The sequence below is a fragment of the Herpailurus yagouaroundi genome, unplaced genomic scaffold, assembly GCF_014898765.1.
Source record: "Herpailurus yagouaroundi ecotype Mexico unplaced genomic scaffold, PumYag 77, whole genome shotgun sequence".
Lineage (NCBI taxonomy): Eukaryota > Metazoa > Chordata > Mammalia > Carnivora > Felidae > Herpailurus > Herpailurus yagouaroundi.
The window spans coordinates 71,457,473-71,477,972 of NW_024412388.1; the positions used below are offsets into that span (position 1 = coordinate 71,457,473).

Genomic DNA, 20,500 nt, shown 5'->3' on the forward strand with positions numbered 1-20,500 from the left:
ATGTGTCGGTTGGCCATATGGATGTCTTCTTTGGAGAAATGTCTGTTCACATCTTTTGCCCATTTTCTTCACTGGATTATTTGTTTTTTGGGTGTTGAGTTTGACAAGTTCTTTATAGATTTTGCATACTAACCCTTTATCTGATATGTCGTTTGCAAATATCTTCTCCCATTCCGTCGGTTGCCTTTTAGTTTTGCTGATTGTTTCCTTCGCCGTGCAGGAGCTTTTTATTTTAATGAGGTCCCAATAGTTGATTTTTGCTTTTGTTTCCCTTGCCACCAGAGACATGTTGAATTAAGAAGTTGCTGCCACGGTCAAAGAGGTTTTTGCCTGCTTTCTCCGTGAGGATTTTGATGGCTTCCTTTCTTACATTTAGGTCTTTCATCCATTTTGAGTTTTATTTTTGTGTATCGTGTAAGAAAGTGGTCCAGGTTCATTTTTCTGCATGTCGCTGTCCAGTTTTCCCAGCACAGGACTTGTTTTAGAACCCTTGTCCCTTGCCTTCTGTAACCCCTTGTTCTTTAAATTATGCTCCTGCCTTTTTGGGCTCTTCTTTAATGTGCCTTTTCCTATTATTTTATCCTTCTGTCTACTCTTTAAAGATTGTTACACTCGATCTCTGAACTATCCCCTCTTCTTATTTTCATGTTCTGCACCCTCCCTCTGAACTCTTATCCAAGCTTCGACTCCTCCTTGAACTCTCCACCCCTAATTTGTACAATCTGAGCATGGAGCTCTTAGAAACCAGCTAGTTCATGTTCTGTTTTCTAGATGAGGTCATTGGGCCTCAGAGCAGGTGATTTGTACACTCATGTTGGTAGCACAACAACAAAATGCTTCAAATTTTTTATTTGAATCAAATATTTTTTAATTAAACCTGTCGTTAAAATGTTAGTGTCTGGATAGCCCCTAATATTTTGTTATCTTTCTTAAGGAATTAATAGAATATGCTTTAGTCATAATGTATTACAAGGATTACATAATGTGCCACTTTTATGTTTAAAGTATTTAGGGAATAAGTTTTTAATAACTTTTTTTTTTTTTTGGCAAGATGGTGACTTGTTAAGTAAATTACTGAGAAAGTTACCTCATGGTTAAATCATAGCAGAAGAATAGCTGCCACTCGAAGTTATTTCTGCTATGGCAATGTTCTAGATTTATTCATAATTAAGACAAAGATTTTATACGCTGAATGTTTTCAAGTTGATTTATTTGAATTTGACAAAGATGAGCAATAAAATAATACACTCTATAGTCACTTTTTCTGTTAATGATGTCACAAACCTTTCAGTTTTGGCTGTTGCTGTCTTAAGGGTTGAGGGGAAGGAAATCAGTGCAGGAATTAAGGAAAATCATATTTCTTCATTCTGTACATTGTGTCAAGCATTGCTAGGTACTTTATATTTACCGTATCAATGAATCTCCACAGCTTTGTGTGATATTAATCTCCCTTTTAAGCCAGTGACCCTTCTATTTAAGTAAATTTTCCAAAATCAAACAGGCTAGTAAGATAAACCAAGAATTTGATTAGGGTTGTCTGATCTTTGTGCCTATACTCCTTGTTTATTTTTCCTTTAAAATGTATTTGTTATCCCTAAAGTACCACTACCTAGTTTGGTCCCTTATTAACATTACCTGGGCTTTCACAATAACACCTTAATTTCCTCAACCCCAGGCTTTTCACCGTCTATTAATTCACCTTCCTCACTGCCAGAAAAGTTTTCCTACCATATCGTATAACTTTTAAAAAAAAATTTTAATGTTTATTTATTTTGAGGGAGAGAGAGACAGAGTGCGAGCCAGGGGAGGGGCAAAGAGAGAGGGAGACACAGAATCCAAGGCAGGCTCCAGGCTCCGAGCTGTCAGGGCTCAGAGCTTGGTGTGGGGCTCGAACCCGCGAACCGCAAGATCATGACTTGAGCTGAAGGTGGATGCCTAACCGACTGAGCCACCCAGGTGCCCCACCGTATCATATAATTTTATTTACTCAATCAAAAATCTTCCTAATATTTATTAAATAAAAATAGAACCCTGCAGTCTACTTCCAACCCTTCATAACTTTCTTCCATATTCTACCATAGTCTTATTTCACACTCTTCCCCTATATGTCCTCTATTCGCTACTTCTCTCATTGAAACTTGACCCTCAGAAGTATACAGTGCCATGCTGGGTGGGACAGAGGAGCATGTGATGACAGATACCCCATCTTCCTTATTAATAACTCCTCAAGTATTTGGTGAAAAAAATAAATCAGCTGATAAGTAATCATTTATAAATGCTTTTAAATATACATATTTAAGCCAACAGAAATATTAAGAAGTAAATATAAATTTTATATGTATTTTCAAAGTAGAACATGGACTAAACCCCCAGGGTTACTTATTAATTTTTCTCTGCCATTTAGTGATATTTCACTACCAAATCTTGAGAAGCACTGTCCTAAGCTATTGTCAAATGAAACTAGCACTCGCACTTACCTTTGTGTATTTACCCCTTCAGGTAATGGTTCTGGATATTAACCCTGTGCTGTTTCCTCTATCTTTTCCTAACCTTTGTCATCTGTTCATCTATAAGGGCCTGCTGAACTCCTACCCTTTTTAATAGGCTATAATAACAATTGGCATCTTTTGAGCTTTCACTTTGTGCCAGGCACCATGTTAATCACTTCACATGCATTCACAGAGCCACTTTTAAAGTAGGTATTATTATCCGTGTTTTATAGATGAATAATCTGGAACTTAAAAAGATGATGTACTAGGCCTAACATAAACATTTTTTTGTCTAAATACTTACAAGCCATAACTCTCATTTGGCAATTATTCCTATTAATATTCACATATGCATACACCATACTTGCAAATAGATTTTATGCAGCATTAAGGCAGACATTTTCTTGTCTTTATCTTGATTGCATTATTAGGCTTCATATGTAGTAATACACACACTTAAAAGTAAATTAGATTTTAATTAGTTAATTTTTTAAATTAACTTAAAAATTAACTAAGCACTTATGCTTTGCCACTTCATATATCATGGATTCATTTCTATTTTTAATTGTTATGCCCTACATACACATGGTTGGCTTAGGGCTATAATGCAGAAAGCCTCTCTACTGCAATTTTTATTGCTTATTTCAAAGGAAGTGCATTGTCAATAGCTAACTAAAAATCTGCTAGATCATAATATACAAAAGTAAACAAGGTGATACATCTAGACAATGGATGTACCTTCTGCTATTCAACGCTCAAAAGAAATGAGCTATCAAGCCATGAAAAGACATGAAGAACTTTAAATGCATATTATTAAGTGAAAGAAGCCAATCTGAAAAGGCTGTATACTGTATGATTCCAACTATATGACATTTTGGAAAAGACAAAACTATGGAGACAGTAAAAAGATCAGTGATTGCCTGGGATTAATAGGGAGAAAGGGATGAATAAGTGGAACACAGAAATTTTAGGGCAGTGCAAGTAAACCCTAGTGTAAACTATGGACACTGGGTGATAAAGATGCCAGTGTAAAAAAAAAAAAATGTGTCAATGTAGGTTCATCACTTGTAACAAATATACCACACACCTGTGTGAAGGTATATAACAAATATACCACACACCTGTGTGGGGTTGGGAAGATGTTGCTAGTGGGGGAAGCTATGCGTGTGTGGAGATAGGAGGAATATGGAAAATCTCTGTATCTTCTGCCCAATTCTACCGTGAACCTGAAACTGCTTAAAAAAAAAAGCCTATTTTTTTAAAAGTAAATACAAAGCAATAGTAATTCTCGAGCCAATGTTACATAATTTGTTATGATAAGTATGGACTAATTAGTTCTGTGACTAGTTAGAATTTAGACAGCAATGGTCCAACTACTTCATATTACATCAAAAACAAACCAAACAAAACAAACCTGAGATCCTAAGAGTTGAAATAACATCTCCAAAAGCCACAAAACTGCTGGATGAGAAGGCCTAGATTAGAATACAGATCTTTTGACTCTCAGTCAAGTATTCTTTGCTCACTACTATTTTTATGCTATAATTGTATATACTAATAACTGGATGGTAACTTGACTTTGCCTGTGTTCAACTTCCTGAATTCGGTGACTGCCCCACACTGACGGCAAGCTTCTAGCAAGAAAGACTGCCAGCTGCTAATGACTTATACATACACCAGACAAGTATTTATATCTCCCTAAGGTCACCTTTTCTTAAATTAAAAATAGAATCACATGTGGGATAGAAGCACAGTCTTTGTGAAGTCAAAATAAGTCACTTTCCCCTGCTGCTATGTATTTGATTGAGTAGACAATCCAGAAGAAGCTTGATTAATCCTAAATAACCTATTTGCTATAAAGATATAGTTGGTCTTTTGCCCATATTTTGTGTGTGCTCTCCTGTGGCTGCACAAATTGATTTTTTAGAATTTAATCTTCTATTTATTCAGGTATTAGGAAATGAACAGATTGTTCATTTTTACCCAGTTTGAATTGAAAGTGTTTTTCAATTATTGGCTTTTCTTCAATTCTTAATTTCCTTGCTGATCTTCTGAAGATTGAAAAATCAATACCTACCTATTGCAGTGATTTGTGACTGTAACTAATTAGGAGCTGAGTATTTTCACATACTAATTTCTTTTAGGTTATGTATTATTTCTTTTAAGTAATGTACTACTTCTTAGCTCTTGCTTCTTGACTGAAAATCATAGTTGTCCTTCTTAAGACGAAATTTTAAATCCTCTGCTAGGTGTTTCATTTGAATCTGATAAAAACCTAGTTATTGGTTATTATCATACCCTTCCTTAGTGATTTTGCCTATCCAAGCTCGTTATATGGTAAGCATTTTATTTATGTTTTATTCTTTTAAAATTATAGTACATTTTAAATTCCGTTCAAGTACATTAAATATATTTATCTCTCAATTACAGGTTGTTAAACTGAAGCAAATAGAGCATACTTTGAATGAGAAAAGAATATTACAGGCGGTGAATTTTCCTTTTCTTGTTCGACTGGAGTATTCTTTTAAGGTAGATTTTACAATATTCAAATAAAATAATTTTACCCTCACATATTTTTTAAAATATGAAACTGTGATAGGATTCTGAGCCATATGATAAACGTGGAGAATATGAGTAAATAAAAAAGTAATATATTTAGATTTTATGTTTATAAACTTATGTTCATATTTGAAAAGGTTTTGGCTTTCCCTAGGGAAAATTTTAAAGGTAATGTGTAATTTTTCATGAGATGCTATTATAAATTCAAATATTTCCATTTATCAAAATCCATAGTAATGTCTTATTAAGCAGTTCTTACAATCTTGCAAATGAATACGCCCACCTAACTTCCTTTTCTCTTGAACCTTTTCTGACACAGTCTTACCATCCTCTTTTCCTTAGTAATTTGTGTTCTAGTCTTTCCGTTTATGTAAGGCAGAACAGTCTTTGGCCCTCCCTCAATGTTCTCATAAAGTTGAACAAGATTTATTCTTTAAGTTGATAGCTTTTCAACTCTTTAGAATGACACTTGGCGTCTTGTAGTCTTAGTTCATATGAAACATTTTAACCTTTTCCCTTTTCCTCCGTTATTCTTTAAATCAGATGAACACCTGTATGTTTAGGATGATATTAAAAATCATTCATCTCTCTGACGTAGTTTAGTACATAAAATGTAAACATTCTTACTTTTTCAAATTGTTGTTTTACCTGTTATTCTTTTGCATCCACTATAGTATTAAGTCACGGCTGCAGTGTTTAATTGTTCAAAAGTTAGGGTTCCCTGCAAGGACAGGAACAGCAAATATCCCAGACTAATTTGTGGCAAGAATACTTGGGCTGGGGGTGGGGAATGAATTCCCCACTGAAGAAAAATTAGAGCATCTTCCATTTATTCTCTTCCCCAATGTTAGTAATCTCTTGGGCTTTTTAATTTGTCTTTTTCTAATTGAACATGGTGTCATCTTTAAATATTTCCTTGAAATAATCTCGGTTTCATAATTTTGATTTACTTCTCCTTTTTATTTGTTCACAGGATAATTCTAATTTATACATGGTTATGGAATATGTCCCTGGGGGTGAAATGTTTTCACATCTAAGAAGAATTGGAAGGTTCAGGTAACTAATACTTTATCCTCCTCAAATCTTTTTTAAGTTATTGTCAATGCTAAAAATTTATTTCATTTCATTTGGTAATATGTTAGCTATATGAAAAATTACATGGAAACATTCATAAGAGGCCACACCCTACTGAGTTTTAAAAATCAAATAAAAGCACCATGATAGCAATGTAAATATTCTACCATTGGTAGATATTGTGAAGATCCATTATTTGGAGGATTTTCAGAAGATGCAAAAATTGAATTTAAACATACTAGTACTTATTGAACAAATATTAATACTACAATTCTGGGGAAGAGGTTTGTGTAAAGATGAAGAAAGGAATAAATGGAAAAGATAATAATGGCATCATAGTGATGTGATTAAGAAGTTCATTTTGCACAAATTTAATTCTCCTTAAAGTTTTTGTTGAATTTTAAAAATATATACATAATTTTAAAAGAGTTTGTACCTTGGGGCGCCTGGGTGGCAGTTGGTTAAGCATCTAGCTTCGGCTAAGGTCATGATCTCATGATTGGTGAGTTCAAGCCCAGTGTTGGGCTCTGTGCTGACAGCTTGGAACCTGAAGCCTGCTTCAGATTCTGTGTCTCCCTCTCTCCCTGCCCCTCCCCCGCTTCTCTCTCTCTATCTCTCTCTCTCTCAAAAATAAATAATAAACATTAAAAAAAAAAAAAAGAGTTTGTACCTTATTAGGTTATTGCTAACAAGGCCACACAGTTTTTAAAACAGGTTATATTGGGGCTCCTGGGTGGCTCAGTTGGTTAAGCGTCCGACTTCAACTCAGGTCACAATCTCGCGGTCCGTGAGTTCGAGCCCCGCGTCGGGCTCTGGGCTGATGGCTCAGAGCCTGGAGCCTGCTTCGGATTCTGTGTCTCCCTCTCTCTCTGCCCCTCCCCCATTCATGCTCTCTCTCTGTCTCAAAAATAAATAAACGTTAAAAACTTTTTTTAAAACAGGTTATAAATTCTGTTAACTTTACCTCTGTGTAATAATTTGTAAGCTACTACTGTTCATTAGTAATCACTGTAAGAATGCACGTCCAGGGGCGCCTGGGTGGCGCAGTCGGTTAAGCGTCCGACTTCAGCCAGGTCACGATCTCGCGGTCCGTGAGTTCGAGCCCCGCGTCGGGCTCTGGGCTGATGGCTCAGAGCCTGGAGCCTGTTTCCGATTCTGTGTCTCCCTCTCTCTCTGCCCCTCCCCCGTTCATGTTCTGTCTCTCTCTGTCCCAAAAATAAATAAACGTTGAAAAAAAAAATTAAAAAAAAAAAAAAGAATGCACGTCCAGCTTCATTTAGCACATTATGAGCTGGTATGATGAAAGCACGTATAGGAGTGCAAACTGGCTGATGATGATAATCCGATTCAGAAAGAGATGATGATAGACTCAGATTATAATACAAGATCGTATTCAGTTATGAGCCAACATTAGAGTTATTTAGTTACCTGAAGCCTAAGCCAAAATTCACTTATTGAGCTGATATGGTAAGGCACCTAATACGTGTCAGGCACTGTGCTGATGCACTGTTTATCTTTAATGATTTCCTTTTACCTCCTGTTGTCCTCTCTTCTACTACCCTTGTCCATGCAGGCCCAGCATCCTCAGATTGCCCTTGATAATTCAAAGTTTTACACTGAAGCATTACACCTAAACCTATCTTCAAAAAATATTTTGTCCATTCTCTATCATTACTAACTTCTTTCCTTTGCAACTACCCACACTCCTATTTCTTTAATACTTGACTTGGTACTAGGAGGAAAGCGAGTTGATTGCAATAATTCACTATTGAGACACACTGTCTTTTCTAACTTTTCACTCATACTTCACGTACACTTGACAAGTTAACTCCTATCCTAGGAACTTTAAGACAAGAAGAATATTGAGTTATTATTGAGCATGGCTTTAATCAGAATCAGGGCAGTCATTATGATTCTCTACTTGATAGCAACTGTCTAGACTTAAAGCTGCTTCAGCAGTAAGTCTTCCAATAGAATATTTTGCTTTCATCTTTCAACAATTGGATCACAGATCTATGTAATGTTTGTGTTCCTCCAATCAAATATCAGTGTGTGGAAATAAATATAAAATGTTTAGTACATCTTATATTTGTGATGACAAATTTATATCTATTTATAAGATGCTAAGTGCATCTTGTATTTATAGATGCATGGAGAAAATTGGAGGGGCCGTCCAGGTCAAATGTTTCCAAAGTTAGGGATATTTCAATGACCAGGATGATTCTTCCAGTCTCCCCTTAAAATGTTCCCCTGTTTCTTGTCATACAGTCTATGGTACAGAATTTATGGTGTTGAGATGGGGCTGAAACTGTAATGGTATTATAAAGTATTCTCCCCCAAAGTTTGTTTCCTTACATATTCATTTATTCAACAAATATTTACTGAGCACCTGATATGTATTAGGCTAGAACCTAGGAAATAGAGTGACAAGCAAAAGGAGCAGCATATATAATCTTTTTTGGAATTTCTATTTCTGGTGCTATGAGATCAAATTCATGCCAGCCATCTTGAGGGAAGTTCTATTCATAGTTCATGTTATTCATTGAGGACATAAATCTGAAAGTCATTGCAGTTTATCAGGCCAGTTAACAGAATTCATTGTATACACTACAAGATGAAATAGAAACTCAATTAGAAAATCAGTACATCCTTTGGAGTAATGCTCTGAATGTGGCATCAACATGACACTGATCTGTCAATTGATCTAATCTGTGCATACAAGAACCGTACATGTTTACACAAACATACAGATTACCCCTGTGTTTATATATCTGTGTAAACATGCATAGTAGAAGATTTGGAAATTCAAACACCATGATTGTATCTATGCTTTCTGGATAGGATTACGGGAGCTCTTTATCCTCCATCTATATTTTTTATGCTTTATTATTAATGAGAATATATTGTTTTTGTAATAGGAATAGTCTGGGTCAAATGGCATCAGTCTGCAGATTAATGCAGTTAAACAACTTCTGTGTAGTGAAATTCTTTAAGCACTTGAAATTTATGAGACAGGTACATGGAGCTTATCAACAGTAACAATGGCCTGATAGACCATGTATTGACATGTTTGCTTTTCAATCATTCTCAAAGTGAGACATAATTATAAAGGCATCAATAGCCTCTAATATGGCCGATAAGAATTTAAAATAAGATTACTGTTTTAGAGTTATATTTTTCTTCAATGCATGCTGCCCCATAAGTATATTAAAGTACTATTATCTGAAGATAGTTCAGAGGTTTAGTAGATATTCAGAAACTAACAAGATCCTTAAATGTTTAAAAGAAAAAAAAATTGGCTTCCAAAATATTTCTACCCTATATTAATTTTTTCCATAATCTACTAATTACCGTGTGTTAACCCATTTTACAAAAATTCAGTGTTTTCTTTTTCTTCGCAGTGAACCCCATGCACGGTTCTATGCAGCTCAGATAGTGCTAACATTCGAGTACCTCCATTCACTAGACCTCATCTACAGAGATCTAAAACCTGAAAATCTCTTAATTGACCACCAAGGTTATATCCAGGTATGACTTGAACACATTATATATAATGTATTACTAGGTAAAAGTTGTATGTATTTAACCTCAACTACCGATATTGGATGTTTTTTCTTTGAGTGAGACAGTTATTTCTTCCTAACAGCTTAGCATCATGTCTGGCATATGGGAGAGCTTAACAATCTTCCTAATAGCTTAAATGAGCTCACAGTTCTGCCACTATTGCAGAGACCAAAAATCCCATCAAGAATAGAACCTGTTTATACCTCCCATAGTCTGCAGTTGTGAATTGAATGAACATAGGCTCCTACGTACAGAAATACATAAATTTGTGAGCTCTCATTTAGTGCCAGGCATCATTCTGAGTGTTTTACATGTATCATCTTTTTTTGTCCTGATAACCTTATAAAGCGTAAGTACTGCTGTTACCCTCATTTTGAGGCTAACAGAACTAAGGCACAGCAAATCACACAGGCAGTAAATGGTGGTCACAATTTGAACCCAGCTGTCCCGAGTCTGTGCTCCTTAACAGCAGCAGCCAAAGGAGCCCTGGCTACCAATACGGAACTGGTGGGGGTGTTTTATTTCCATTTCTGTGAATAGACTGAGAACGTCCCTTTTTACACACTTATCAATAAGTTCTCCTGTTGATACTTTTGTATTGCCAATGACGTAGCTAATGGCAGAGCAAGAAATACTTCTTGGACTCAAGAAATACTTCTAGCATTGCTTCATTTTTGTTAAAAGCATTTACTTTTACCATTTTGTGTGTGTTTATTTCTTTGAGTCAGGAAAAGGCTCTCCAGAGTGAACCTTCATTCACTAATAGTGGCCTGCATGGATTCGTCTCAGTTACACTGACTTAATTTTTTTTCATGGTTTTAATTTTAACCCTGATTTTTAACTTTGAACTGAGGTGCAACAAATACATTTATTGTGAAATAATGAATATTCACAAATTTTTTTTTTCTTTTATAGGTCACAGACTTTGGGTTTGCCAAAAGAGTTAAAGGCAGAACTTGGACATTATGTGGCACTCCAGAATATTTGGCTCCAGAGATAATCCTTAGCAAGGTATATTTATAATGTCATTATGTAAGAGTAAAAATATAAGGCATGCATCACTGTGGACTTTTATAAAAACAGGTTACTGACCTAGTATTACATTTTTACTTAATCTAAATTATGAATTTATGTCTGTTTGACTACTAAATAATAATTACTGGCAGTCTACCACTAACTCAGTAACCTCTCAATTTTAACTCTGGATCTAAGAGAAATAGTATGGTAGAACATAGGGAAAATAGTCAATGATATTGTAATAACTTTGTATTGTGGCCTATGGTAACTAGATTTGTCATAGTAATCATTTCACCATGTATGAAAAATGTTGAATCACTATGTTGTACACCTGCAAGTAATAGGATATTGTATGTCAACTATACTTCAAAAAAATGAATGTGAATAAATCTGATCTCGAGATCCATATTTTTTGCTTGCAGTCTTACTGAGAAGGAACTGCCAGACCTAACTGTCTAGGTTGAAGGCATACAGTGTAATGGTTTGATTTACATAGATTGTGGGATAGATTACCACAATAGGTTAATTAACATACATCATCTCATATAGATGTAATAAAAAGAAAAAAAAGTCCGTGTTTCGAAAGACAGTTGTTGATAGTCTGTTGAGGATTGTTCTACTTTTCAAAACAGTGAAAATATGGTAAGAGAAGTCTATAATCATACCTAAAAGGATGGTTCCATTCTGTTCTCCGTTCCACTGCCATCCCTATGTGGAAACAGCTAGAAAGGAAAAATTAACAATAACTGAGCACAAACAGGAACAATGAAAGAGAAAGGGATAACACACATGCCTTGATAGTTACAACCTGAATAACTATAAATAACTATATAATAAGAATAAAATAAATGATCTCATTCAGCTTTCCTCTCAACTTTATAATTTAAATCATCTATAACTTTTTAGTCTTTTATAACCTAAATATCATTGCTGTTAACACATTTCTTTTGTAAGTACACCTGCCAAACAATGATGACACAGTAAGCACCAGAACTTTAAAAAATGCATGTATATTATAAAAGTAATAGATGTTCATTTACAAAATTTGGAAAATGCAGAAAAATCCAAAGAAAGAACCAAAAAAAACCTATAATCTCACTACCCAGAGGTAGCTTTTTTTTTTAAAGTAATTTTTTTCAGTTTATTTATTTATTTTTTTGAGAAAGAGCACAAGCAGGGGAGGGGCAGAAAGGAGAGACAGAATCCAAAGTAGGCTCTGCACCATCAGTACAGAGTCCCACGTGGGCTTGAACTCATGAGCTGTGAGATCATGACTTGACCCACGATCAAGCGTTGGACACTTAACCGACTGAGCCACCCAGGTAGCTCACCCAAGGTAGCCTTTTTCAATATATTTTTCTGTGCATGTCATCAGAGTTGAGATATAGTGAATGTACAGTTTGTATTCAGCTTTTTTCACTTGAATGCTAACAAGCACGCAAACATTCTCATGGCTTATTTGAAGTGTTATCATAAAGTATTTTGCCATTCTTCTATTGCTAAATATGCAAGTCATTCCTTTTTCCTTTTTCTTTTTCTTTTTTTTTTTTTGCTATTATAAATAACTGTGATAAACATAAATATTTTATACATAAAGCTTTTTCTGCATTTCAAATTATTTTTTCAGGACAGATTCCCAGAAGTAGAATTACTGGGACAAAGGATATGAACATTTTTAAGTCTCTCAATAAATACTGCCAAAGTGCTTTCCAAAAAGATTGTAACATTTTATACTCCTACTACTTCATCACACTGTATCCAGCATTAGATATTTGTAGTTTCAGAATAATTACTAATGGGGCACTTAGGTGCCTCAGTCAGTTAAGCATCCGACTCTTGATTTTAGCTCAGGTCATTATCTCAAGGTTCATGAGTTTGAGCCCCACATCAGGCTCTGCACTGAGGGTACGGAGCTGCTTGGGATTCTCTCTCTCCCTCTCACCACTCCCTCTTTTCCCCCTGCTCTCTCTCTCTCTCTCTCTCAAAATAAATAAACTTTTAAATAAACAAACAAATAAATAAAGTAATTACTGGTTTAATAGGCAATAAATGGTATTTCATTATTTTAAATCTCATGTCTTTGATTATTAGATTTTTTTAATGCTTTACAGACATTTGGTGGGTTTTTTCTGTGTGTATGAGTTATTAGTTCATGTCCTTTGCCCACTTATCTATTTTAATTTAGTTTTTCTTACTGATTTGTTTTAATTCTCTATACTTAGGGTATTAAAAGTATCTGGCATATTTTTTATCAATATTAGCACACAATCTCAACATAGAAACCAAAGCTTAGTAAAAGGATCCAGCTCAACATCACGTGCTTTCACTATACTAAAAATATCATAATGAATGACATTACTAGTGACTTAAAAGAATTAAAGCATAGTGATGCCCATTTCTATTAGCAAAACAAAGTGCTATTCATCTTATGGTAGTCTCCCTTTAAAAAAACATACAGAAGCAGAAAAAAATCTCTACATCAGATTTTAGCTAATAATTTGAAAATTAAATGATTTGTAAAGCTAAAATTTTGACAAAACTTTGGAGTGTGGGGAGTGGTGAAGGTAATTTGAGGGCAGACCAGATCTGGCAAAAACTCAGTTCATTTCTCTCCGTGATCAGGTTGAATTTTTTTCCATAATCTTTTGTGCCAGCTGACATTGACCATAGTTGATAACAAACTTTATATAAACATGTTAATATTTTACTTTTATTTTCTTACAAATACTGCTAGTTCTTAATTTTAGCAAGTTTAGTATGAAAAAAAAAACAAAAGTAACTTTAGAATTGTACCTTTGGTTTACAATGTACTTTTATTTACATTTTTTCCTTTTATTTGATAAAGTTCTTACAAAAACCTCAAGGATTAGTTATCTTTTCTGTACACCTTTTAGAGATGAGAAGACAGTAGGATAGCTAGAGTAAACTTAAATATTTACACTTATTAGGCTCCAAATTAAACTTGTAGCTTTCATTAAGATCCTGTGAAGTAGAAGAGAATGCCCCTAGTATCATCACCCTCCTAACATCAACAATATAGAGTATTTTGAAGTCAACTCTGCTGTTTACTACGAAGTCCAGTATCTACTATTTTGTTTAAAAACCTTTGGCCTTTCTATGAATGCTCTAGAAAACCTGATTTATAAGGTTTTGGACCAAGAATGGACTTGAAAAAGTAATTTAGCAAGTCCCTTCCTATTGTTGAGCAACAACTAAATTATCCCAAGTAATTAGGGGATATTTATTGTCTACAATATTCTTAATGATTTTAGGAACGAGATTTAATAATATTTCCAATTCCAATATAATTGGAATATAGCCAATATCTGTAAATTCTCCCTGTTTAATTCAAGTGTGATCTGATACATTTTGTTCATTTTTTATTCTCTCCTGAATAGCCGCGCAGCAACTGCTCTTTAACAAATTTCATATGCTTGAAGATCATTTTGAAATCATCTATGACTTCATTCCCTTCTGGTAGATTAAGTAATAACTAATATTTGCTGCTGGTTTATCTTAGGGCTACAATAAGGCAGTGGATTGGTGGGCATTAGGAGTGTTAATCTATGAAATGGCAGCTGGATACCCCCCATTCTTTGCAGACCAACCAATTCAGATTTATGAAAAGATTGTTTCTGGAAAGGTAAGTAATACATTTTATTATTCCTCTATTACTTGTTATTTCTATAATGAAATGTAAGATTTGTATATTAAAACCATTTGATGTCATCAGAATAATTACCCTAAATTGGGAAGAATACAAAAATATCCATAGTTCCTGTCTTTGTATCTAGCATTCATTTAAGATAACAAAATAAACGTTAAATCATTGAAGTTTCTTAAGAAAATGAGGCAGTTTTACAGACAAGTTAGCAAAAAGATAAAGCAATTTTCTTTTTTATCACTTATAAAATATAGGATCATACCTCTCATTCTCAATGTTTCTCTAAGTAAGTAAATTTTTACTTACTTAGTTATTTCATGTGGGTATCTCCTTAGAGAGAAGTTTTAGGGGCTGTTTTTGTATCTCCTTGTTTTTTCAGGAGAGTCTTGTTTGAATTATGCCAAACACCACAAAATTGGAAGCAAATACAAAATAGAGAAGCCTTTATAAAATGGAAGTTCAGAGAAAGGATATTTATATAATTGTTCATGTTGATTGTGATTATAATTGCCATTGATCTTTAGCAAATAGGGCAATAACTTTTTTTTGAGCATGAGTAGATTCACTATATCATAGTATTTTACATTTTGTAATTACCCCATAAACCTTCCTTCTTTTGTAATCCCTAATTTTGTTTCCAAAAGTATCTCAAAACAAACCATTCATTCTTGCCTTAGCATACACTTTTAAAAAAATACTACAGTCGGGGAGCTTGGGTGGCTCAGTGGTTAAGCATCCAATTCTTGATTTCAGCTCAGGTCATGATCTTGTGGTTCTTGAGTTCAAGCCCTGCATTGGGCTCTGTGCTAACAGCGCGGAGCCTGCTTAGGATTTTCTCTCTCTCTGTCTCTCTCTCTCTCTCTCTCAAATAAATAAATGAATGAATAAATAAATAAACAAGCAAACAAACAAAAAAACTTAAAAAAAATACTACAGTCAATTTTAATAGAGTTGAGTCTGATTCTTTCCACCGTAGAAAGAATAGGCTTTAAAAAATTCCAAAAAGACCTTCTATACATTTATGATAGAGTTTATAGGAAGGGATATTTTCCCATTTTTTCCTATTCCTACATGTGGTACACCCCGTTAGTTTATCTTTCTTTTTTCTTAGGTCACATAGCCCCATTTAGAATATGACCAGGAAATAGAGCATCAATCTTGATATAACAGTGCCCTGAGATGTGATGTAGTTGACTTTTTTCTATTTTGTAACCTTAGTCTAAGGCAGAGAATTGCCTAATCAACCTAGAGAATCTGGAAGGACATAGAGGAAAAGTCTCTATTTCTTTATACCTCAGCCAGATTCACACTTTACATTTAGTGTAAAAGCTGACCCTCAGCTCCATGAACTTAAAATTTATATCACCTATATCACCTGAATGTCCCTAATGTAGTAATTTATCTTTTTTACCAATATTCAAATTTAAATCATGGATACCACACAGCTGGACTGTGAGGACAAGACACCAACAGAATGAGTCTATCCAGCCCCCTAGAATCCACATCTCAACACAGTATTGTTCCATATCTTACAGTGTATACGTAGTCTACAGGGATCACAAGATATTCAGTTATATTTCCCTTCATTTTATGAAAGTTTTATGTTATGGCAGTATTCACAAACTAGGAGACTAACTAAAGAACTTATACTTCAACTATGTCAAAAATAAAAATTAAATACTTCTTAAAGATAACTAAGCTGGGTGTTGAAAGATTTACACCAAGGTAATACAGAAAGGCAGAAAGGAATACTTAAGTCATTAGGTATCACTGCTGTCCTTGTTACATTTGTAGGTATCTAGGCCTCAGGTTTCTTATCCTTGTAACTGTTTTCATCCAGCAGAATATCAAAGGCACGGTAAAAGAACTTTTGAGATAAACAAAACATCAAGAAAAAGTAGTGTACAAGACAGGTATTAATTTTTTTAAGAATTTGAAAGGTGATTATGTAAAATCTCAAGAAAGAATGTGACCCAAAGGTCATATGAAGAATGTTGAGAGAACTGAAATACTTTAAAATCACTGAATGAAAGAAGCATAGAGTAGTCCACCCTTGTCTACGGTTTTAGTGACCTACAGTCAACTGCAATCCAAAGCGGGCGATTCTCCTTCTGAGGCATCATCAGAAGGTCAGTAATAGCCGGCCACTACAGCACAACCTGTGTCATTCACCTCACTTCATGTCATCACATAGGCATTGTATCATCTCACATCATCACAAGAATGGTGAGTACTGTACTGTAAGATAGTTTGAGAGGGGGACAGAGAGAAAGAAACCACACCCACATAACTTTTACTACTGCAGCATTATTGTTGTAATTGTTCATTGTTTTTAATCTCTTACTGTGCCTAATTCATAAACTAAACTTTATCCCAGGTGTATGTATGGAGATAAAACAGTTCAGGGTTTTATCAAAGGGTTCAGCAAAGACCAAGGATGCAGAAATTCTACTAATAGTTATTAGAAATTCTACGTCTAATTTAATTATAGGTCATTACAAAGCTTCTACATTGCTTTTACTTATGCTTTATAAAAGAAGTAAAACTCTGACAAGGATGCTGTCATAACTAAATTTCCCTTATTTAGAAAAATGGCTTTGTTTAAAATGAGTCTATCTTCATCTGTATGAATAGGCCTTCACTAGCCAATCATGCCACAATGTGGAAAAAAAAATGTTTACCTGTTTATGAATATGTTTTTATTTCATATCAAACTTTAATAGTCAGGCTCCAATATTAATATTTAAATCTCTGTATATTCTATAATCATAACTGTTTAAATCCTAGTCACCTTATTAGAAGAATGGCAACATAAAATTTTATCTTATCACAATATCTGATATCTTTCTTCACTTATTTAGAAATATGATAGGATGTTTGGTATACTATTGTTTTTCAATTAGCAATAATCGCGCCTCGGGTAAACCTCATTGGCTATGATACTGCCATTGTGCAAAGCTTCGTATACTATTGTTTTTAACTGAAGGTGCCAGATTATCTTGTCCCATATTGGAAATAAAGTTATTTTCTTCCTTTTTCCCCTTTGCTCTTAAAGTAGAACTCATGAAGCAGAATATTGGTACTAACTGATCTCTAGGATTTACACTGTGTGAACATAAAGTCATATTCATATGCACCATTCCCAGTAAAACCATCTGTTTCAACACTCAAAGCCAAACTGGAATGTATCCCTATCCACGTGACAAACACATTACAAGTGTTATTATCTCTCTGGTTAGTAAATAAAAGCCAAATTGGAGAATAACTAATATTTAAATTTTTTCATTGTTCAAGTCATTAAAACTCAAATTTTGGTCTTCCAAATCCTATATTTGTATTTAAAAATCTTTAATGACTTGAATGATATATCATTTAAAATGTTCCAATCGTAATTATTTTTGCTGATTTTTTTAAAGTGTGTTATTATTTTATGCAACATTTTATATTGATTACTCTCTCCATTCTGAAGCCATAGATTATAGGTATCAGTAACATCAAAATTAAAATAAAATGTATTTAATTAAGTGATTAATTCACTGAAATACACATATTTGAAAATTAGGTTGCTAAGTATTTTCTCTATTACAATATTTTAACTCAAGTTGGTATTTTTAAATGCACAGAAAGATGATCAATCAGCTTGTTAGATTCTCTCCTACACATATTTTGCCTTTAAAAACGGAGGAGGTGGTATTTTAAATGTCAAATTATTCATGTGATATCAAGGTTCAGGTTTAGAAATGCACAGTTGACAGAAAAGTCTTAACAATTTTCACATTTAAATTTGACATTTCTTAGCAATATATATACTGAGTTTCTGTATATAGTCTTTAAATTCCATACTTCAGTGCCATCATAATCAGTTATGGTTCCTACAGCAACTCTATTTAGCTGCATCACTCTGAGAAATATATAAGTTAATATTGTGTTCAAAAATGATATTTGAAATAAGGCAGTGAAGTAACAGCTGTTGTGGAAACCATAACTTTAGAGTCCTTGACTTATGAAATTTAAAAAAAATTTCTGAGCTCTATTATATTTAAAGTAAATATTATTCCACTTTTAATGAGCACCAAAAATGTACAAGGAGACACTATACAAAATATAAAGTTGTAAACATACATATACATATACATAAGATATATGTAGAATGATCAAAGAGTTAGTTCATTTTTTCCTGAAAGGAAATTCATATTCACATAAGGGTAACTGATTAGCAGCCAAATAGCTATTCCTTTCTGTCTCAGGGGTCCCCAAAGCCATTCCCAGGTTAGGTGATTTGCTAGGAAGACCCAAAGACTTCAACATACAGCAATACTCAAGAAGTGAAGCCCTTATATTATAACAAGTACCTTCATGATAAGATACCTTACAATGAAAAGACAGTAAGTACAATCAGCAAAAGGAAAGGCTCATAGGGCAGTGTCTAGAGGAAACTAGGCACAAACTTTCAAGAGTCTTCTCCTAGTGGAGTGACAAGAGATGAACTTAATTCCTCCAGGCACAAATTGTGACAACATGGGTAAATGTTGTCTCCTAGGGAAGCTCATTAGAGACTCAGTGCCCAGGGATTTTATTGGGATCACATATACACCCTCTACCTAGCCCATACTTACATCCCAAACTGACAGAGCAAAGTAGATGTTTGGCATAAGCCATATTGTTTGTACCAACAATCTAGGTACAGTGAACCACTCATATTATTTAGGGAAAGTTTCGTATCAGTGTGAAGAACTGTTACCATGCCAATTGCCAGATCCTGCCCAGGGCTAAACTTGCAAGCAGGCTTTCCTTAAAGGTAACAGTCCCAAGCCTGCTATATTAGCTCTTTTCTGCACCATTCTGTTTCCTAAATAACATACACATAGGCAGAAATACTACTGTACTTGTTCTAAGATGCCATTGTTAATGCTTTTGGGGAAATTAAAGTGCCATTTTTTATTTGGCTGTGGCTATAGTTAAAGAAACTTAGATAACTCAGTAGTCATTTTCATAAAATTCAAAAGCAGTTTTACCATTTGCCTAAAACCAAGGCCATTTTTTAACACTCTGCTGTGGTCATTTAAAATTCTTAATAGCTGCTTTGGGGCGCCTGGGTGGCGCAGTCGGTTAAGCGTCCGACTTCAGCCAGGTCGTGATCTCGCGGTCCGTGAGTTCGAGCCCCGCGTCGGGCTCTGGGCTGATGGCTCGGAGCCTGGAGCCTGTTTCCGATTCTGTGTCTCCCTCTCTCTCTGCCCCTCCCCCGTTCATGTTCTGTCTCTCTCTGTCCCAAAAATAAATAAATGTTGAAAAAAAAATTAAAAAAAAAATTCTTAATAGCTGCTTTGAGACAGTCCTTACTTTAGTGGTCTTTCGGGCAAATGATGGCAATTTGTTTTGCAGGGGAAGGAATGAGGATTGGGTAGGTAATGGTCCTCTGTAACCGTCTAGGTTTATCGTAACTACCACTGTTTCTGCATAAATAAGAGAACAGATCAGAGCGCCCAGTTGTGATAGTAATATTTATTTTTAAAAAATTTTTTAACATTTATTCATTTCTGAAAGTGAGAGAGACAGAGCATGAGTGGGGGAGGGACAGAGAGAGAGGGAGACACAGAACCGGAAGCAGGCTCCAGGCTCCGAGCTGTCAGCACAGGGCCCGACGCGGGGCTTGAACTCATGGACTGCGAGATCATGACCTGAGCCGGAGTCGGACGCTCAACCGACTGACCCACCCAGGTGCCCCTGTGGTAGTAATATTTATAAGTATTTTTTAAATGTACTAGATCTTTCTTTTTATATATAAGATCCAGGCTGGTTAAGTTTCCTCAGGTCCTTTGAGGCAGTGTGGAGGTTGGTACCATATCTATAGAAAGCTTAATGTATGAAAAGTTGTTATGCCTTTTGAAAAATTTACTAATGTATATGCTCATTTTTACTAGATAAATTTGTTACTGGGATACAGATTTCTTAGAACTGTACCTAATTTGGGCCACCTGGGTAGTTCAGTCAGTTAAGCATCTGACTCTTGACTTTGCCTCAGGTCATGATCTCACAATTCATGAGAGCGAGCCCTGCATCAGGCTCTGCACTGATAGCCCAGAGCCTGCTTGGGATTCTCTCTCTTTCTCCCTCTCTGCCCCTACACTGGTCT

General features: G+C 34.8%; 1 protein-coding gene and 1 pseudogene across 8 annotated transcripts in view; one reads left to right on the plus strand and one right to left on the minus strand.

Annotated features, from left to right (window-relative positions):
• Positions 1-20,500, plus strand: part of PRKACB (protein kinase cAMP-activated catalytic subunit beta) — a 128,410-nt gene that overhangs the window by 94,880 nt on the left and 13,030 nt on the right. For all 8 annotated transcript variants that reach the window (XM_040470784.1, XM_040470780.1, XM_040470781.1 and 5 more), the window contains 5 exons: positions 4,920-5,018; positions 6,022-6,104; positions 9,524-9,650; positions 10,602-10,697; positions 14,224-14,346. In XM_040470784.1, the coding sequence (XP_040326718.1) occupies positions 4,920-5,018; positions 6,022-6,104; positions 9,524-9,650; positions 10,602-10,697; positions 14,224-14,346 (528 nt within the window). The remainder of the gene's footprint in view (positions 1-4,919; positions 5,019-6,021; positions 6,105-9,523; positions 9,651-10,601; positions 10,698-14,223; positions 14,347-20,500) is intronic.
• On the minus strand, positions 17,179-17,327 carry LOC121027951 (uncharacterized; annotated as a pseudogene).